This window comes from Haematobia irritans, chromosome 4 (genome assembly GCF_050003625.1).
Source record: "Haematobia irritans isolate KBUSLIRL chromosome 4, ASM5000362v1, whole genome shotgun sequence".
Taxonomy (NCBI): Eukaryota; Metazoa; Arthropoda; class Insecta; order Diptera; family Muscidae; genus Haematobia; species Haematobia irritans.
In genome coordinates, this window is record NC_134400.1 from 80766075 (window position 1) to 80787566 (window position 21492).

The 21492-nt window shown below is 33.9% G+C and overlaps 1 protein-coding gene across 2 annotated transcripts in view; it reads left to right on the forward strand.

Moving 5' to 3' along the window:
• The first annotated feature begins 8475 nt into the window (after positions 1–8475).
• Positions 8476–21492, forward strand: part of RasGAP1 (Ras GTPase activating protein 1) — a 39019-nt gene continuing 26002 nt past the window's right edge. The window contains exons 1-2 of one of the 2 annotated variants that reach the window (XM_075303380.1): positions 8476–8811; positions 11856–12098. In XM_075303380.1, the coding sequence (XP_075159495.1) occupies positions 11981–12098 (118 nt within the window). In that variant the 5' untranslated portion in view covers positions 8476–8811; positions 11856–11980. Of the gene's footprint in view, positions 8812–11683; positions 12099–21492 lie in introns of those variants that run through there. The other variant, XR_012721186.1, reaches the window with a different exon arrangement.

Sequence of the window (21492 nt, forward strand, 5' to 3'; positions counted from 1 at the left end):
ATCCATATATGAATTTAACCCCCTTTTTCATAAAGCTCCGTTAGTGTTCCGTTAACTAACCAACTTTTAAACTGTATTATGGAAGAAGCTGTCATCTTGCATATATATTCCATATGCCAGTTAGGAACTTAACTGACGAAAATTTTTCAGTTAAAGTTAACTGGAGAGAAAATATTTGCAATTTACTTTCTGTTAACTGGCAGTTAAAGCCTAACGGAGCTACATGAAAATCGCCGTAATTCAGTTAAATTTTTTCATTAGTAGTATAGTGGTACATAAATATAGAAAAATGTTAACTTATATATGGAATGCATTCTACCTAATTTCTACGAAAATCACATCGTTCAAACAAATAAAAGTGTCTTTGGCACTATACGAAGTTCAACTTTCTTCACAATGAGTTCATTTTAACCTAAAGAAGGGGTCACTTTTTTCTGGGTGTAGCATTAAAATGCAAATAAAAAGAAATTAAGAGCACGAAATACATTTCCATGAACGGGAAAATGTATTTTTTTTGTTGCCTAAAATTTAACATTATTTCATTAAGAAAATTACATTTTTCATTTAAAAAATAAAAACTAAAAACAACTAAAAGATTACAAACATGTATTAAACTAATCTGGTAAATGCAACATTTGGTATGACGCGTACAGTATGTCAAGAAAGTCTTTTGACAATGCCAAATATTTAAAATTCCAGAAATAATTGAAGTAAAAATCGAGTTGTTAATTCGTTTTGAGAAAAATAAAATATGTATACTTTGCAAAATACATAATAAAATATTTTTTAAAATTGAATTATATTTAATTTTGGAATAAAACATAATTTTTATCCTATTGTCAAAACACTTTCTTGACATACTGTATATATATGTAATCATATTGTGACATTTGGCGATGTTATCAATTAATTTCATAGAAATATTTCAATTTTTTCAATTCAATATTTCTTTATTTTCACATTTTGTTATAAAAGATACATTAAATAATATACAGAAATAATCATTGTCATTTTTCAACGGGAAAGAATAATTATGGGATTTTTTCGTGCCAATTTCGAATTTGCTATCCTTCTTCCATTGTCTTTCAGTTGAAATGGATCTAATTGTAGTGATGCTTAGCAACACTGTTTCCCCCTATTTTTGACATTGTTTGTGTGACGGCGTGAACGGAATATGCGAATATGCTACCCGGCGAATATGCTATCAGCACCAGGAACTTTCCCGTCGTCTTTTCCAATTAAAAGCGCTCCAATCGCACAACACATCAGGGATGGAAAATACAATTTTTACGAAAGTACTAAAAAAGAATTTTTTTGAGCGAAAAAGTACTTTTCACTAAATTTCAACAAAAATTCCATTGGAAGATTATTGTCAAGAGCTCCCTTAGACTGAATTTTAAATATAAATAAAATTTTGTTTGTCACTCCTCAATTTTAAATATTTTTGTAGTTTTATATCCGCTTACAAAGACTACTGTAGTATTGTAATCACGGTTGCCACAGTTAATAGAATTCTACTGTTTGGTAGATTAGTAGAAATCATGGTACTTTATAAATTTTCTGTAAATATATAAATAAAAAAAAATCTATTGAAATAAAATTTTGACGAAATTTTCTATAGAAATAAAATTTTGACAAAATTTTCCATAGAAATAAAATTTTGACAAAATTTTCCATAGAAATAAAATTTTGACAAAATATTCTATGGAAATAAAATTTTGACAAATTTTCTATAGAAATAAACATAAAAGTCAATAGAAATAAACTATTGACAACATATTCTATAAAAATAACATTTTGACAAAATATTCTATGGAAATGAAATTTTGACAAATTTTTCTATAGAATAAAATTTTCATCAGGAATAAAATTTTGACTAAATTTTCTATAGATATAAATTTTTTACCAAATTTTCCATACAAATTAAATTTTGACCAAATTTCCCATAAAAACCAAATCAGAAATAAAATTTTGACTAAATTTTCTATAGATATAAAATTTTTTCCAAATTTTCCATACAAATTAAATTTTGACCAAATTTCCCATAAAAATCAAATTTTGACCAAATTTTCCATAAAAATAAAATTTTAACCCAATTTTCTATAAAAATAAAATTTTGACAAAATTTTTCTATAGAAATAAAATTTTGACAAAATATTCTATAGAAATAAAATTTTGATTAAATTTTCGTCAGAAATAAAATTTTGAAAACATTTTTTATAAAAATAAAACTTGACAAAATTTTCTATAGAAATAAAATGTTGATAAAAATTTCTATTCAAATAAAATTTTTCTGAAGAAATAAATTTTTGCAATATAATATTTTTTGGTAGTTTTTGGTAAGATTTGCTCCAAAGGTTGGTAGATTTTTTTTGTCTCAAGTTTCGACCGTGACTGTAATGGTTCGCATTATTTTAGTACGCGATCGATGACTTCTTATCTAGAAAGTGTTCGTGTGGAAGCGTAATATAGAATCACATACTTTTTCTACTAAAACATTCTTTAAATTCAATAAAATCGTGTTTTTGACTATGGCTTTTACAAAATCGAGATTTTGTTTTCGCATGAACTTGTCTGTTTTGCCAAATTTGTAAAAGACTATTAGCAAAATATTAATCTCAAAATATTAAAATATTTTGTCAAAACTATTGTACCATATATAGGTATTAAATCATTCGCGGTACTGACTAGGGTGAAAAAGTATTGAAAAAAGTACTATAGTACAGCATTTTCCATCCCTGCAACACATACGTCTGACCAGCTGTAATCGTTGGTCCTAGGGTATCGATGATCGTCGTTGGACCAGACGTATTCAGTGATGTGGCGAGGGGGACGATGAAACGCTTTTGAATTATGTTGAAGCAGTGTTGCCAGGTTAGGGTTTAAGCCTAGTACTAAGATCATGTTTTCGCGCGAAAAACTGTTATACTTCATAGAAAAAAAGTTAGCGCGGAATAAATGCGAAATCTTTGTTTTGATCATTTTAAAGAACATGTTTATACAACCCTGGATTATTCGCACGAAAAAATAGCCAGGTATATTATTTCGCATAAATAAGTTAACATATCTGGTTTTGAGACCCTATTTACGGAGATATATGAAGATATTCGTGTTTCGCATAAATGAACTTAGTACTAAGCATTAGGGGTATTTTTAGGGGTAAAATTTATTTGGGGGGATTTTTTGGGGTAAAAAATTATTTCAGACCTTATAAAGTGGAGCAATTCTCAAGCAAATTCGGAACAATGCTAGCATGAGTTATGAGAAAAAGATGCGGAAAGTAAACAAGAAGATCCTAAATACAAACAAGTATCCAATAGCATTATTTTCGTTATCTTTTTTAAACACTTCTGTTGAAAGGGCATTTTTAATATTTGACAAAATTAAAAACAATCGTATTTTAACTTAGCAGCTGAAAGCTTTTTAAGAGTAAGCCCGCTTTTTAAATTGATATCATATTGTTACGTTTTTATATTTAGGCGTTTTTAATTACCCGACAATTAAAACACAGTTCTTTTAAATAACGACAATCTACAATTTATTTACTATGACTTCACACTTTACAATTCGTTCACACTGGAGTTATTCGTTTGACGCTTTAATTAAGACTGACCCGTTAGCAGCATGCGAGCGCTTTTATATATGACGGTGTGGCAATACGAGAACATTCTGGTAGCACTACAATATTCTGGCAACGCCAGAACATTCTTAGACAATGCTAGAAGGATCTACGACCATTAAGCTGTTTACCTGGTGGCTGCCAAACACATACACACTCACATAGATATATGCTCGCATTACTACAACAACAACAATAATGACAATAGACAATGAGATGAAATGAGAATGCAGAATAACAAAGCAAAGGGGCTGCCATTCTATGAGAGAGCAAGAACCAACATTTCGATAAGCAAACAAAAGAACATAAAAGAAATTCAGGAAAATACTAGAAAATGAATAGATGATTCCAACAAGTGATAGCGAAATTTTATCGTTACAATTTGAAATTTTAAATTAACGGAAACTAATTTAAATAAACTTATGTCTATAATTATCAAATTCGTAACACTGCCTCCCGCTTAAGCCTGTTCGTCCCGAACAGGCACAGAACCTGTTCCGTAAGGAGCCAATCGTTCCAGATGTACAACTTTCATCTTTGATCTAGGGCTGTCGTCCTTCTGAATCCGGTATACAACATCATTGATCTTCTTGATGACTTTGTATGGGCCTTCCCACTGTGTTTGCAGTTTAGGACACAATCCTTTCTTTCGTTGCGGGTTAAATAGCAGAACCAATTCTTCTTCTTGGAAGCCCTCAGTATTTACAGCACGATCGTATCTCGCCTTCATTCTGTTGCTGACCATTTTTATTTTGTTGCGCACTGATTCGTGAACTTCCCCGAAAGTGTTTGGGATGTCGTTTCTCTTTTCTTCCATGGCGAGCTCATTAGGTTTAGCGCCGAATATCAGATCTCCAGGCAACTTCAACTCAGTTCCGAATAGAACATTGGCCGGTGTTCGAGAGGTGGAATCATGAATGGCAGATCTATAGGACAGCAAAAACCTTGGTATATGCTCGTCCCAGTCCCTCTGGCCGTTGTCCACCACTTTTCGAAGATGTTCCTCCAGAGTGCGATTAAACCTTTCTACCATGCCATCGGATTGTGGATGTAATGGTGTAGTCCTCGTTTTCTTGATACCAAGGGATTCACACATCTCTTTGAATATGGCCGATTCAAAATTTCTTCCCTGGTCTGAGTGAATCTCGGACGGCACACCGTAGCGACATATCCAGTTTTTGTTGACCACATCCACAATCGTTTTTGCCTCTTGGTTTGGAATTGCATACACCTCCGGCCATTTGCTGAAGTAATCCATGACAACAAGGACATAACGGTTTCCAGAATCACTTACTGGGAAAGGGCCTGCCACGTCCATTGCTATTCTTTCAAACGGGGCTCCTGGTCTATACTCTTGCATAGGACCTCGACTTTTCCTTGTTGGACCTTTCGCCTTCATGCACTTCTCGCAATTGGCTACCCATTCAGCAATTGATTTCTGGCATCCAACCCAGTAGAATCGTTGCTTCACTTTCTCGGCGGTTTTGGTTATTCCCAGATGACCTCCACTGGGACCATTATGGAACTCCGCCAAAACGTCTCTTATTTTGGAATCTGGAACGATGATCAAATTTCGGCTGCTCTTGCCATCTTCGCTTTCCCATTTACGTTGCAGGGATCCATTGACTAGAACTAAACTATCCCATTGAGCCCAGTATGCTTTCATAAGTGGACTTTCGGCTGCGATGTCTTTCTTGCTGGGTTTCTTATTTTCTTGTTTTGCCGAAATAATTTTTCTCAGAATGGGATCTTTACGTTGCTCTGTTGACCAGTCTGTGCCAGATTCGATGTGTAACTGCCTGACATTTACAACTGTCTCCTTTGGTTCAGCCTTCGAGTAGCGTCTGCTTTCTACATTGCTATGTCGTCGTGTCAAGGCTGGCTCAATAACTTGTTTGCCACCTTTTCTATTATCCGCAAAATTTGAATTTGAGTCGCTTGGCTTTGTGGTCGCCTTCTTCTGATTATTGTTTAATGGAGATGGCGAGATTGACCCCGACGTTTTACGCCACGTTTTACATTCCCGGGAAAGATGTCCAGCCTTATCACAGTTATAGCATTTCATTCTAGATTTATTTGCTTGCTGCTTCATTTCTTGCATTATCTGCTTTAGAGCCTCTTTTACCAATTCAATGACCGATTTCGATTCTTCACACTCGGTCTCTACTCTGCGTACTTTGTGAATTTGAGGCCGTGCCAGCAATCTCGCAGTCTCTTGTACAAGTGCAAATGTTACTGTTTCTGTGAATGTAGCTTTTTGTGACGCATATGTTGCACATTTTATGTCTGGGTCTCGAATGCCATTCACAAAGGTCTCAATTTTGATGCGGTCCACAAGTGGGTGACTCTCTCCTGGGTATGCCAATAGCACCAACCGCTCAACTTCTGTTGCAAAATCTTGTAGAGTCTCATTTGATTTCTGGACTCTTCCTCTTAATTCCATTCTGAAGATGTCTTGCTTATGTTCTCCACCGTACTTGCGTTGTAGCGCAGCTATTACTTCCTTATTGTTATTTCTGGAAGAAGTTGGGATACTTTGTATTACATCGGCAGCATTACCCTTCAATGCCAACAGAAGTTCAATTGCTCTGTCGTTGTCATTCCACATGTTTCTGGATGCCACCGTCTCAAATTGGAATTTGAAAACATCAAATGAAGATGAGCCATCAAAAACAGGAGTTTTGGTTTTTGGGCCCTCGATTACGCGCACTGGACCACCTTTCATTTCTAGTTCTGACATTTTTTTCTCAAGGTGTAGAAATTTTTCATCGTGAACCACAAATTTCTTATCCAATTCCACAATTTGACTTTCAATGTGGTCTACGCGTTTCTCCATACCTTCAGAAAGTTGTTGTAACTTTTCATTAAGAATTCTAGAATTTTCGTCAAATTTCTCCACCAAAAGAAGAGAATTTTCTTCCATCATTTTTCTAGAATTTTCTTGCATTTTTAGAGCGTTTTCTTCCAGCAATTTTCTAGAATTTTCTTCCATTTTTAGAGAATTTGCTTCCAGTTTTCTAGAATTTTCTTCCATTTTTCTAGAATTCTCATCCATGATTTTTCTAGAGTTTTCCTCCATCATTTTACTCAAAACACTGAGCATTGATGTGTAATCTACAACACTCGAAGCCACAGACGGAGTTTCTACACTGCTGGTATTGACGAGTATTGATTCATCAATGTCTTCCTTATAATCAAACTCATGCGTCGCAATGTCCATATTACGCCGTTCAAACTCTTCCAGTAGACGCTTTTGAAGCTGGGCCTTATTGCCTGTTGTCGGCAGCTCCAGTTTGCTCAATTCCTTTTTTAAGTCTTCCACTCGAAGCTCATTAAACTTCATTGTAGATTTTTTTTTTCGTTATCCCACTTCTGACACCAATTGTTACGTTTTTATATTTAGGCGTTTTTAATTACCCGACAATTAAAACACAGTTCTTTTAAATAACGACAATCTACAATTTATTTACTATGACTTCACACTTTACAATTCGTTCACACTGGAGTTATTCGTTTGACGCTTTAATTAAGACTGACCCGTTAGCAGCATGCGAGCGCTTTTATATATGACGGTGTGGCAATACGAGAACATTCTGGTAGCACTACAATATTCTGGCAACGCCAGAACATTCTTAGACAATGCTAGAAGGATCTACGACCATTAAGCTGTTTACCTGGTGGCTGCCAAACACATACACACTCACATAGATATATGCTCGCATTACTACAACAACAACAATAATGACAATAGACAATGAGATGAAATGAGAATGCAGAATAACAAAGCAAAGGGGCTGCCATTCTATGAGAGAGCAAGAACCAACATTTCGATAAGCAAACAAAAGAACATAAAAGAAATTCAGGAAAATACTAGAAAATGAATAGATGATTCCAACAAGTGATAGCGAAATTTTATCGTTACAATTTGAAATTTTAAATTAACGGAAACTAATTTAAATAAACTTATGTCTATAATTATCAAATTCGTAACAATATTGTATTATTACATCCATAGAAAAAATAATTTCCTCAGGGATGAAATTTTAAACAAACGAAAATCTCTTTTGTTTTAAAGTATTTTCTTAAATAGCAAATTTTATTTTTTATTTACTTCAAACGAAAAAAAAATTTTAGCATCAAAAGAAAACTTAGTTTTTCTAAAATTTCGTTTCTCAGAAAGAACTCTTCTTTCAGGATATATATTTGTGTTAAATTTAATTTTTAAAGTGTATCACTACAGGATTTTTCAGAATATAATTTTCAGAATATAAAAGACAACTTTTGTACTTTTATATTCTGAAATTTTTTGGGGGTTTTTGAAAAAAGCTTAGACCAATTTAGGGGTTTTTTTCTTAAGTGTGTAAATATAACCATAGCGATAGGCGGTAGGCGAACACTTATTTACGTGTATTTCTTATGGGAAGCCCAAAATCCGGCTAGCGGCGTGTTGCTAAATTAAAACTTATTCTAACTCCTTGGCGAAAACTGGTATAGTGTTGCCATCGCTTACCAATTTTTTTAACTCACCACTAGGAATTGCTGTTGCCTGGACACGTGTAGATTATTTTTTCTTGAAATAACTCAACAAATAACAAGCCATTGTATGTTTTTATTCAACTTCATTGTTTAATATTGTCAAAGCATGCTGTATTGACAACAAAAACGCTAGGAAACGTGAAAAAGGGAATTATTCGCCGTCAAGCTTATTGTATTTGCCGTTGCGGCGAAAATGTTTCGCCTACCGCCTATCGCTATGGTTATATTTACACACTAAGATTTGGGGGAAAGAATCAAAAATCACCTGGCAACACTTGGTTGAAGACTCGTATGAACAAACAAACATTTGACACCGGAAGCGAGACTAGTATCGATGTAATTGATCGACGGTATACGCGGATACACAGAATATGTGAAATAATTAAGAACAAGAAAAAATAAGTGAATACAAACCTATATCCCTCAATAAACCTATATTAAACATACGTGCAAGAAAAAAGCAAACATTTTCCTTAGTATAGTTGTGTGCCTGAAGGTGATTTCGAAATGAGTGGAAAACAAATGGCCTAGAAAAAAGAAAATCTACATCATCTTTTATTAAAGAATAAATCAAGTGAAAGTTATTATGCCAATTTTTTAGTTTCACAAAGCCTACCACGGCCAAAGAATTTAAACTCGCTCCGAAAAAAAATTAAGTATGTATTTTTTTCTCGAGACAAAACAAAGTTCTAGTTTTGTAGCCATCAGCGATTTGAATTGCTCAGGTCATTGCATTTAAATTTTGTGAATGGCAGTATAGCCTTCCGTTTTCGATACAATACACAAACTTGGTGGTATTTATGAATGAATTCAAATGTTAAGTAATGTCATCCCCACTCTTCGTCTCCACCCATGTGTGTCATACGAATAATTCATTCAGTAAATCATGGGAAGGAAATGAAACGGACCATAGACAATGAATGCGCGCGCGGTGGTAAATTTACATAGTATATACACCACATCAAAGTGAAACCATTGTCATTTTGCAACATGCCTATAATACCAACAAAATTTTATCGGGAAATTCTTGTGCTACAGTGGAGAGTTTATTTGCCTTTGAGAAGAATCCTCTTTTAAAACAAATTTACTATTAACAAATGACAGTGATCGGAAGTTCAATTAAATTTTGTTATTCACAGTGGGTTCAAAAACGGAGCGTAGAATGGGTTTAATTTTGTATTGTATACTATAACTAACCTTGTCATTGGGTTGTACGTCATTGTGTTGAAAAAAAACAACCAGGGATGGAAAATACAATTTTTAAGAAAGTACATAAAAGGTATTTTTTGAGCGAAAAAGTACTTTTCACTAAATTTCAACAAAAACTCCATTAGAAGATTATTGTCAAGACCTCCTTTAGACTGAATTTTAAAGAAAATAAAATTTTGTTTATCAACTCCTCAATTTTAAATACAAATGTTCTGTAGACATTTTTGACAAAATTTTCTATAGAAATAAAATTTGTTGTTGTTGTTTTTTTTTTGATTTCAGCTTAAAACCATACATTGACTAAACTACAAGTGTAGCTTAACCAACAGAGGAAACGAATGTTTGTCAAATTTATTTGGGCAAAGCCCTATAGACTGCAAGATGGTTGGATGGACGCACGTTTCGGAATTACCACATTCCTCATTTCGGAGGGTTCAAGTGTGGTTCATTGATGGGTTTAATGAACTGCCTGAATTTATTCTGATAATTGGTTGATATTTTTGCTGCAAGTAGACGATGCTGATGATGAATGTGGTAATTGCGAAACGTGCGTCCATCCAACCATCTTACAGTCTATAGGGCTTTGCCCAAATAAATTTGACAAACATTCTTTTCCTCTGTTGGTTAAGCTACACTTGTAGTTTAGTCAATGTATGGTTTTAAGCTGCAATAAAAAACAACAACAATGCTTAAAGAACAAAACCAACAATAACAAAACAAAAAGAATGGAAATAAAATTTTGAGAAAACTTTGTGAGGAAATAAATTTTTGTAAAATATTAAAATATTTTGACAAAACTATTGTACCATAAATCTGATATCGGCTCAAAAATGTCTGAAAAAAATGTACTAAATCACTCGCGGGCGTACTACGGTACTGACCAGGGTGAAAAAGTATTGAAAAAAGTACAATAGTACTTCATTTTCCATCCCCGCATTACCTAATAATCTTGGACATAAATTAGTACAAAATTTGGAGCAACTGCAGTTTATGGGCCCCTCACCGAATTACTTAAAATTAAAATATGTTGTGTCATTTGGTGAGCTGATTCCAACAAAGTGACCCATACCCGGGGGAAGTACCCGGGTCTTGAGATATAGCCCTCCAAAGGGTCAATAAAAACTTGATATATCTCTTTTGTTTTTTGTCCATACTAGACAAACTTGGTATCATATGAAAGCTTATTCAATGCAATACGCAAAAAATATTTTTTTAATAAATAATTTAGTTTGGGAGATATAAATAAAAAAAGAAAATGTTTACCCTAATTTTTTGTTATTTTCATTATATCTCAAAAAGTCTTCGATTATACGATGAGCCCAAAATTTATAAGCAATTACTGAAAGTTTCACAATTTCGTAAAGGCATATCCTATGGGGACAAATACAGCTTATGCAATCGTCGGCCAAAAATTTGACCAAGGATTGGATTTAAGCCAAATCTACTTTAGTACAAGTGGTCCGATTGGTCCAATTTTTGGCCAGCGTGTAGACTTTTCGATTCTAAACACAAAATGTAATATACCACTTTTTGGCGGAAAGACCTATTTTCGGAGTTACGGGTCCCTAAATTATTCATGGCCACGTATATTGGATTTAGTATCCATCGTACATAATCATCCTAAAAGTAATATATTTAGAATAACATGGACCCGGAGAGGTCCTGGGTTCGCGTTAACCCACTTTGGACTCTGTCCATAGGAGATAGTCTCAAACCCCGGCCGGATTCGCGTTAGTCCACTTTGGACGCTGTCCATAGGTGAAAGTCTCAAACCCCGGCCAAAGGCCGGCTACCTATCCTCTTTGGGTTCGCGTTAGCCCACTTTGGACCCTGCCCATAGGAGAAAGTCTCAAATCCCGGCAGAAGGCCGGCCACCTATACTTAATTTTTAAGGGTCGGTATCTCGAAAACTACGCTCTTCCGACAAAATGTTTACTTAATTTTTTTCTGCTTAAAATTTACCATTTTTACCAAATACGCCAAAAAACGGAATTTTATTCATTCATTTTCATTTCGATATGAAATCCCTTATCCTGAACTCAAAAAAATTTTTGTTTATTTTTAACAACTTGTGCTAAAGTAGATTTGTTCCGTAGATTTTAGCCTGTATCTTCAGATCCAAAGAAAAATACGCATGACTTGAATGTCTACTTCACCATTTATTATATTATTGATTTCTAGTTTAATTAACTCCATCGCCCTTGCAAAAGAAGCTGGAACCCACTGTGATTTCTACAGCATAACTGCTCACCTGTCATTTTCGCGTTTCTTTCTTAAATGTCCCCCCAGAACAAAGCAGTTGATTTAACATTTGAGTTGATACATGACTGCGTAAGAGCGCAGTAGAGAAGATGTATTGTCGAATATCGGTAGTGAAAAAAATATATATTTATATATTCTTTACACCGAAGGCGTAGTGTAAACGGCCTAATAAATCTATTTAAATGCAATGGTTGATTGCTTTCAATAAATGATGGGTTATCTATTGCAGAAGGAAAATGAACAAGGCACCAAATTCCATGATAAAAGAGTAGTAAAAATATTGCAACTAGGCAACCCTTATAAATACCTTAACATACAACGTGCCTCACCATAAAAACATTGAAACGAAACAAAATGCACCTGAAAAAGAAACGATACGAGGAAAGAGACGACCCTATTAGTAGTTATGGATCCAACATGGCCGATAATACACGGGAAGTTCGAATTGAGGAGCAATTAAAAGTGAAGATTGGTATGTAAATAAATAAAGCAATGCTTAAATTAACACTAATCGCGAGCGGAACGTTAACTGAATCTATAGTGCAATGCGAAACATAATTTCACAAGTGTAAAAGTATCTAAATCGGTAAAGTGTGTTGGCGTTGACCAAAAGACAGCGTCCGCTTACAAAGTGGAATGTGAAACATCGCTGCAGAATGTATTTATTATCTAATGAAGATATTTTTGGTATACATTTAATGTGGAATCAGTGCAGTGGAACTAAATATGGCTTTATTTAATTGTACAATCATAACAATATAATATTCAGTTAAATTGCGAAAGAATGTTTGGGTTTCTAATTCGTCTTGTTTGATGTGTTTCTGTGTGTTGTAACATAGTTGTCCCACTCACACCTGTGCAATTACAAATTCATTGATAATAAATTTCTACCTCGTACTCTCTTATACCTTTTGTTTATATCGGTATGCATTATTTGTTGGGTCGGAATGCATTGGATACGAAACGAATTCCATTACGCTTGTGTCGTTCCTGCCTCCGCTTTTTGTTTTATTGTGGTATATTTTGTTTTGGACTTGTCTTCCCCCCTCTTTCCGGTTTGTTTCTTCTTAAAATCGGTGTGTGAGTGTTGGTAGTTCTTGAGTTTGATGCAGTTCGGAAGCAGCAATTCTTATGAATGAAATTGTCATATTGGGTTTCATCTCCTTGTCGTCGTTTGTTCGTGTGCACATAATATTAACGTACAGTGGCTCAAATGAGTTTTTTCAAACGAAGAACTAAAATCAAGTAAATGTCGAATAAATATTCATAGATCTAGCGCATATTAAAATATATTCATCTCAACACGTGGCTATAATTTTTATTGCAATTCTTCTTTTTATTTTTAAATCATAATATGCATAATAGAAAATTGTCAATCGCCTCAATTGAGTAAGTTTCTTGTCCGTTATACACTCTATGTGATATCCTTTGAAATCCATGCAAGTATTTTTGTCTAACATGAGCGTACAAATACGATATTACACGAAGAACGTGACGGTTATTCGCTTAATGTATTGATCAAATAAAACCCCAAAAAAATTGAAAATAACTTGAACATACATATTTGAAGTTCACTGACACTAATTTCTTGCCTCCGGCGACAGCGGCTTGACGGCTAAGCCGATATAAATTTGTCTATTCAGCGGCGGACAATTATCCATTACAAAATCGATTTGAAGTTATTCGAATGGTAATGAGATTAGTTGTACAACCAATCTTATAATCAAATTTAAATTTCATTTCTGAGCTAAATTTTTGCAAACTTAGAACAACTGGATACTGACGGATTTTTGGTTGGAATGTCAAAGATTTTGAGAAAAAATACAACAATTATTAATAAATTTTTCTGATTTATTTTTTGATTAATTAGCGAATAATTTTGAGCCGAGATGAGTCGACATATTCGGCGGCGGCTTCGACTGGCAAAAACTGTTCGGCGGCTTGATTCTCTGATTTCAAGACATTTTAAGATTTTTAACAATCAAAATAACAATGCATCTCATGATATTGTTGTTTTAGAATAGCGAGAGTACGTTTCATAATAAGCCTTCATCAAATTTCATATGTCCAATTTCAGTCAAATGCACTAAAATTTCGCCGAACCGATTTAAATCAATTTTTTCCAGTCCAATTTTTTTCCTTCAAAGTACGAAATTAAATTATCTTTAACAAGTAAAAAAACATAATTATGTCTTATAAAATTTCTTGAAATTATCGAAAAATATTTATTTTAATATCTATTTTGTGATAGCGCGATTTGTGATATAGTTTAGTTAAAATTTTCCACATTTTCCTTCGTGGTGGGTTCTTATTTTTTGAGTGTATAAATGAGAACCCTATTTGCGCAAAGCACCTTGCTATTGCTCATCTACATAAAAGTTTGGGTAATTTCTCATTAAATTATTCACACATTATAAAATTGGAGACAAATTAGGGAACATTCTATGGATAAATCGTTAAAAATTAATCGAATTATACTACTAATCTTATGCCCAAAAATTTAAGACTCTCAATATTGTATGATATTTTGATAAAACTATCTCTACATATGTTGTGATTTGTAATTGCAATTGCAAATCTTGTAGTATGTGAATGAATAAACAAAATAAACTTTGAAACTTACCCAATCCCCAAGTAAATAAATTGTTCATATCCATATATCCTTACTCCTGCATTAGATACACCGAGCTCCCGGTATATTTTTCAGCAGCGAGAAAATTAATATTGATTTGCTCGGCATCTTCTTTTAGTTTATTAAAGGGACCGAGTTGATTTTACTTCAATTATAAGGGATTTCTTTACAGAATGACAAATTGGGGCTCGAACCGATCACCACCAGTATGCCAGGCGGTCGGTCATACAAATTAATGGAGACATTACATTTCAATTGCATAGCGACTCAATTGTATGCGTGTGAAAAGCATCAAAGGCAGAAACAATGATCATAATTATTTTCACAACAAGAACTAGTTTTATGGCGTTTTCGTTTCACAAGAAATATGTTGCCTTGGTGTTACACTACTTTTTCCCTCCTTGTATTTTCGTCCAAAAAAAAATATTCTTAGTTCATAATATTGTTAGAGTAACAGGATCCAAAATCTATGTCACTGTCCTTCATATGTTGCAATCAATTTGAAGAACGTTGCACATTTTCCCCAATCGAAATCACTATTAATTTGGCCACTCAAGCATTATTTGTTTGTGTTCATGATTTTGCAGAAAAATTCAACGCAATTCAAGGTACACTCTAATGTTTAAAAACAAAGATGGAAAGAGTAAGAGAGTAAAACATGAGGGAAACTATGAAAAGCAAAGAATTTATTCTGAGAAATTCGTTGGTTTTGCCTTTATAACAACACTAATTCAACTTAATTTATGTTTTCTTCACATATCCATGATCTTCAGAAACTAGAAACATTAATGGGAGAAAAACTCTATCAATCAATAGCGGCTTCAGGTTAATGTCATATAAGATTTTATAATATTCGCAATTGTATGTCGCCACAGTAGATTGTGGGAGTCCTTATCTAGATAATAACAATTAAAGCAATATAACGTCACCCATCTGTGAAAATGGCAAAACAAAGAAAATTAGTTTCCGATCGTTACATACAACTTTTTATTCTTTGTGTTGTCCAAATGCCGTCTTGAAAGGAGACGTCCACTCTTTTTAAGATAATATGGAAGTGAGCAAAACTCAGTGAAGATATCTACAAGTTTCACAAACAAGAAATTGAAATGAAAAATTTAATTATCATTGTAGAAAACGGAAATTACATTTGCTACTGCCAGACAATTCGTGATAAATTAAATTAAACCGAACAGGCGATATGGTTCGAGATAAAATCCTGGAAACACGAGTACAAAAAAACTGGCGTAATCAAATGTATTTTATTACTGTTTTTGGCCGAACCATCCATATTTTATAGAACATGGGGTTTAAAACGTTCAAAGCTTTTCGCGGTAATTTTATTGTTTATTAAATATTCTCCCGGTTTCGGGTTTTTATTTTGTTAGTATGGTAAGAGCCTCATTGGTTGTAAGGGACCCGTAGTAAATATATACAAAAAAAAGTATTTTCAACTTTGCGCTTCTCAAGAATCTTTTCTAAAAAGCTGAGCTAGTTAGTAAGCCAAACAGAAAAAAAAAACAAATTTGCAATCCTAAATTCGAATTTGAAAAACTTTTTTCGTATTTCGATCTCGACTAAGTTTTCTTAAAATTCGAATTTATTTTCAGATTTTTGTCAGCTACAATGACAGACTAATATTTCAAGAGAACGTTTTCAAATTGACGGCATATTATGCCGATATATGGAAAAATTTTTAAATTGTTATATAATTTTGGTATATTTTAAAACCGGAAAGAAATGTCCCTATTATGAGTGAAGCTAATAATGTAGAGTTTTTGAAAAAAAAACTAGTTTTTCATTCCAACCACCAACAATTGATACAATTTTATAACATTCATATTTTTAATTTGTTTGATTTTTGGTAGATTATGTTTTACAACTATTTTTTGCATCTACCCTATTACTAAAAAACATCGCCAATGTGATGTCCTATAGAAAGAAACATAAAACAGCAATCGATGAATTACACATTGTAGTCAGTATAAACATTGACTACATCTATTCGCTTTGTGTTTCGTCCAATTTGATATAGACATATGTAGGTTATACAGGTTTAGTCAATAATTCTATATTTGAAAACTGACTATCATTCATTTGTTGCATCAGGCGAAATTGTTCAGCATTGGATATATCATATTTGAGGGTCAACAACTAGCATACATTTTAAATTTCCTTAAGTGTCGTATAACCCTATTTATGGAACATCCAATTAAAAGCCTCAATTCCATAAATGGTCAATCTAGTATTGATGTTAATAAATATGGAACTTAGTTTTTTTTTACATCTAATAGTCTGTGTAGTTGCATAATTTGAACTAGTTCCCGCATAAACCAATGTCGAGGGCTGATTTCTGGAGGGCAAAAATTTCTTCCGATATCATTAGAATTTGGTTCGCACCGTTCACCGTTCATTAAAAAAAAATACCCTTAATGTAATAAATTCAAAGTAAACTGGCACAATTTCCAATAATCTTGAAAAATGTTTGACAATTTGGGGCATGCCGGAAGTATAGTATGGTAGTTATCCTTATTTTCTGAAATAAGTATTTGTGGATGTTATTTGAACCTTTAGCCATATTGTTTGCTTATTGTGTGTGGTGGTATACTTTTTTTCTAAAAATTCATTCATATTGTTAATTAAATGGTAAAATTATTTTAGATTTTATGTAACTAATTAGTTATAGTGGCAATTAGAGCTCGACCGAAGAGGTTTTTTTTTTTTGCCAAAGCCGATGTCGATGTTCGGCAAAAAAAAAAAACAATAATCGGCCGAAGCCGATTATTTTCCTCAAATTTGTTATTAAAGAAATTTGGTGTGTTTTCTTTCAATATTAGAATATTTTTTTCAAAAAATGCATAAATACAACAATAAAAGGTAATTCAGTCCAGTAGTTGGATATTATAATGACAAAAACGGATTTTTTTTATAATTTTTTCTTGCGTTTTATTTGTATTGGCCGAAGCCGATGCCTCGGTCGAGCTCTAGTGTATTGTGTTAAATAAATAAACATATATGGAATTTTTCTAGTAACTGTATAAAAATAATCATAGCTACCTGTTGGTACAGGGAACTAGTATAGCTCCACTTCTGATTACGTTCAATGGATGGCGAATTTAACATGGACATGTCTTGTGCGAATATGAATCGACCCCCGACTCCAAATCTATTCAAATTCCTAATATTCCCTTTAATATTAGGTATTGCTACTGCTTAGCCCCGTAATAAATATTTGATGCGCAATCAAACAAATAAATAACAAGAAATTACCAGCCATATTCTGAATAACAACACCCGGGGAAAATCTATACCTTGTTCATTTATTCTAAACAAAATCTTCCTAGATTATTTTTCTATTTTCCCCTTTCTCTCATTTTAAACCAAAATCGTAAATGGGAACTCGTTCCTGGGTAGAAAGGTGATATTACGAATAGAAAACATGAAATTTTTGGAACGAGTTAAAATTAATTAATTTTGCCATGGGATGTGTTCACAGAATACGTCAACATAGTCCGTCCGTATTTAATAAGTATCTAATACCTCATTCACATTACACTTCCATAATCCATTTTTAACTATTCTGGTAATATTCCAAAAATGTTCGATTGAAGTTAAATGACCCTAATGAGTTTATTGCACTAGGTTAGGTTAGATGCACTTAAGTTGCAATCTGAACCAGTTTTAAAGTAATTTTAGGATGTTAAATTTGTATGAAGATGTCTTAGGGTTAAGGTTAACTAAAATTAACAGAACTAATCAGATAAAATTATCTTCTAATTATTGTAAGGTTTTCGATGTTTGTAACTTTTAAACCGTCGATACATATTCATCCAAACAGATAATTGCATCTATGTGCACAAAAAATATCAAAGATGTCATCGTATCACGTAAAATTTCATAGTATGTGAATTTGTCCGGAATTTTTGCTGTCCCGATAATATTTTATAATAGGTGTCACATGATGTAAGTGTCTCTTGGATACAAGTTCACATACACATGTCCTATACTCGTAGTTGCCGAATGGAATATTGGATTTGTGAAGATTAGACTTGTTAACATGTAAAACTTGTTTATATGTCTTTTTTTCTTTAACTACTACATGTTCGCGTATTGCAATTATAATTGATCAGTCCGTCCTATCCCGGCAGACTTATGTAATGAACAAGAGCATTACCACCTATGTAGCTTATAGTGGTTGCTGCTCTGGTTTTGCGGTTCTTATGAATGTACACCTTGTACATGCGTTTAAATCGATTTCCGGTCTAATCTACTTAGATTGCAAGTTTACACAGATGATGATCCCTTCCTTTCTTTATAGTTCCTTAACTTTTTCGTTTTATTGCAATTTTATGGCTTCGTACTGTTCGTGATTCTTCTATACCTATCATGGTAAGGGTTTTATAATGAATTTGTAATTGACTGCCATATTTTGAGACAGTGTAAGAATACTCATTGGAAATCACAAAAAGGTGAATCCCTTAGCCTCTTAAGAAGTGAGTCAAATTAAATCCATTTATGAATATGTATTCGTATATACCTATATTTGAAAATCATATTTTATTATATGTGTTATTATTTATTTTTTTGTATACAAAAAAGTATCCTCCATGGAAATTGGCCAAACGGGAAGGCATGAGGAAGTCAACTTTTAACCGCAGATACACTGAAAGGATTTATTTGTATTGGTCGAGACAACACGTACACTGAGGTGGCAGCCGCTGGCCGATGGCTGGTATCCATCGGGTCAATCCGGTGCGTAGAACCCGCCGCCGTGGGATTGCTGCTCTTAGAACTGCGACTGGGTGTCTCCGCAGCACACCCCTGGATCACCTTTATGTGGAGACAAAGATCATCCCTGTGCGAAGACACAACTACATGTTGTCAAAGCAGTATCTCCTGGGTTGTTATCGCAGTAATCATCCAAACCACCATCTTATGGATACACAACCACCACCCAGGAACGTAAGGGTTGATATACATAATCTAGAGCGCGAGATCCAGCGCTATAAAAGAGAGCCTCTAGATCAAGCAGCGTACCAGGCAGGTTTGAACAGGATTCATGAGGATACTGTAGCTGAAGCGGTGAGAAGCTACAAGGTTAATCCTGTTCTTGGAGTCCGACCACCGCCCATAGCACCGGAGGAAAGAGACCTCCCACGGCAGACTAGGGTAGTTTTGGCCCAATTAAGATCAGGCAAGTGCAGCCGCCTCAATTCCTACTTATCGGTGATTGATAGCAGCGTAGCTGACGTTTGTCCAATTTGCAACCAAGGGCCACACGACACGCGTCATCTTTTCTCTTGCCCAGCCAAACCAACCCGACTTACCACCAGATCACTCTGGACACACCCCATCTTAGTCGCAGAGTTCCTTGATCTGCCAACAAGCTGATGTACCAAGCGTATAACATGAAATGGATGAGATCACAATAAACTGTTACAACAACATACGTGTTGTTATTTGTATTGGTATAAACACCCTTTGCCAAAAATCCATAGTAGAACTATTTCGTTCAAGGAGCACTTCCTCACTGTTTTTGTAAGCCATATATTGAGGATCCCAATCATATTTACAATATAACGGATATTGTAAAATAAGTTTACCATCGGATAGAAGATTAAAAGAACTATCTCCACAAAAAATCATGAAACCCATCATTTTCCATCTTGTCATAGTGGACATATTCCTTTGAAATGAGTTTGAATGAAATTTGGTGGACTTCTAGAAAACGTAGCTTTTTTCGCCTTAAACTAAAGAACTATACGTAAATCTGAGTTGATTTCAAACAATGTCGGCACATATGGCGAGTAAATCCGTTATGATTTATAGTTGCATCCAGTTGAAATAAGAAAGCACGGAGTTGGCCAGTATTAATCTAATAATAATCTTTATTTAAAACAATATAAATAAAAGAATAATAAAACAACAAATACTTTAAAATATAATTACCGCGTGACTACAAATTCTAATTGCTCTGTTGAGATGTTACAGACGAGTGATTATTAACATGTAAACTAGAGGTGTGTGCGTGAATCACGTGAGTCGTGACCAAATTCCAAAGTAACCCTCGTGAATGTGCGTGAATGGGACTAAAAGAAATATGTCGTGCGTGAGAAATAAAATCGGTTCGTGAATGTGCGTGAATAAAATTTCTGCAAAATCACACTCACGAAAAAACAAGATTTAATTCTTACTTGTATCCCAGCAAAAAAAAATTGGAAGTTCTTCCAAAGGCACAACTTTAAAAGCACTTCCAGAAGATGTACTCCCAATGATGTTCTTTATTTTAACTACACAGGAAGTTCTTTTCATAAAATTGTTTATAACATGCTTTTTCATATTTTTGGGTAATTTTAACTTTTTTTGTTTCAAATAGGTTAAAAACAGAGTAAGAATTCATAAAATGGTACAAATCATTCAAATTTTGTCGAAAAAAAATGCTAAATCCGATCTGAAAATTTGGAATTTTTAAAAATATTTGAGATCAAATGTTTCAGACAAGCGTTAGAATCCATTAAAAATTATAAAAAATATTTATTTGACAAAATATCACAGAATTTTTAATTTACATCCAAAACATTGAATTCGGATCACACCTAAAGAAGTGATGTAAATTCAGTGCAACGGCTGTTGAAATGGAGGACTTCCGTCCTTTGAAAAGCCCATGTTAAATTCGTCGCTTCCGCGTCAATTTTGCACTACTTCCGTATCCAAAATGAACATTTTCATTACTTATTTGGCGACGCTTTTTTGCTGGGATATGTCAAGTGAAATTAATTTCGCTGTCCGATTAGAAAAAGTCATGAGTATCGTGAATTGTCGTGAATCGTGCGTGCGTACTGGTTTTTATTTCGTGAATGTGCGTGAGTGTGATTGGTTACCACACATATCGTGTGTGAGTGTGCGTGACTAAACATTTTGCTTCGTCAACGTGCGTGTGTGTGAATGAAATTAGTCCAGAGCTGGTAATTTGGGTATCCTAACAAAATCTCTCCTAATCTTTGTGCATTTAAAACATATCAGAATGAAATTGTGGACTCTGTGGTCATATAGGTGCATACCGATAGTCTCATGGATATGGCAGTTACGGCTAAATCTAAACGTAAACCAGTGCAATATTGTACCATTACACTAGATAAAGCAGACTCTAATAAGAATTTTTGTGTAATCATTGTGTTTTATATCGAATACCTCTGAAGAAGCAATTCAGTGAAATTGCGAAATATGAGGTAGGACT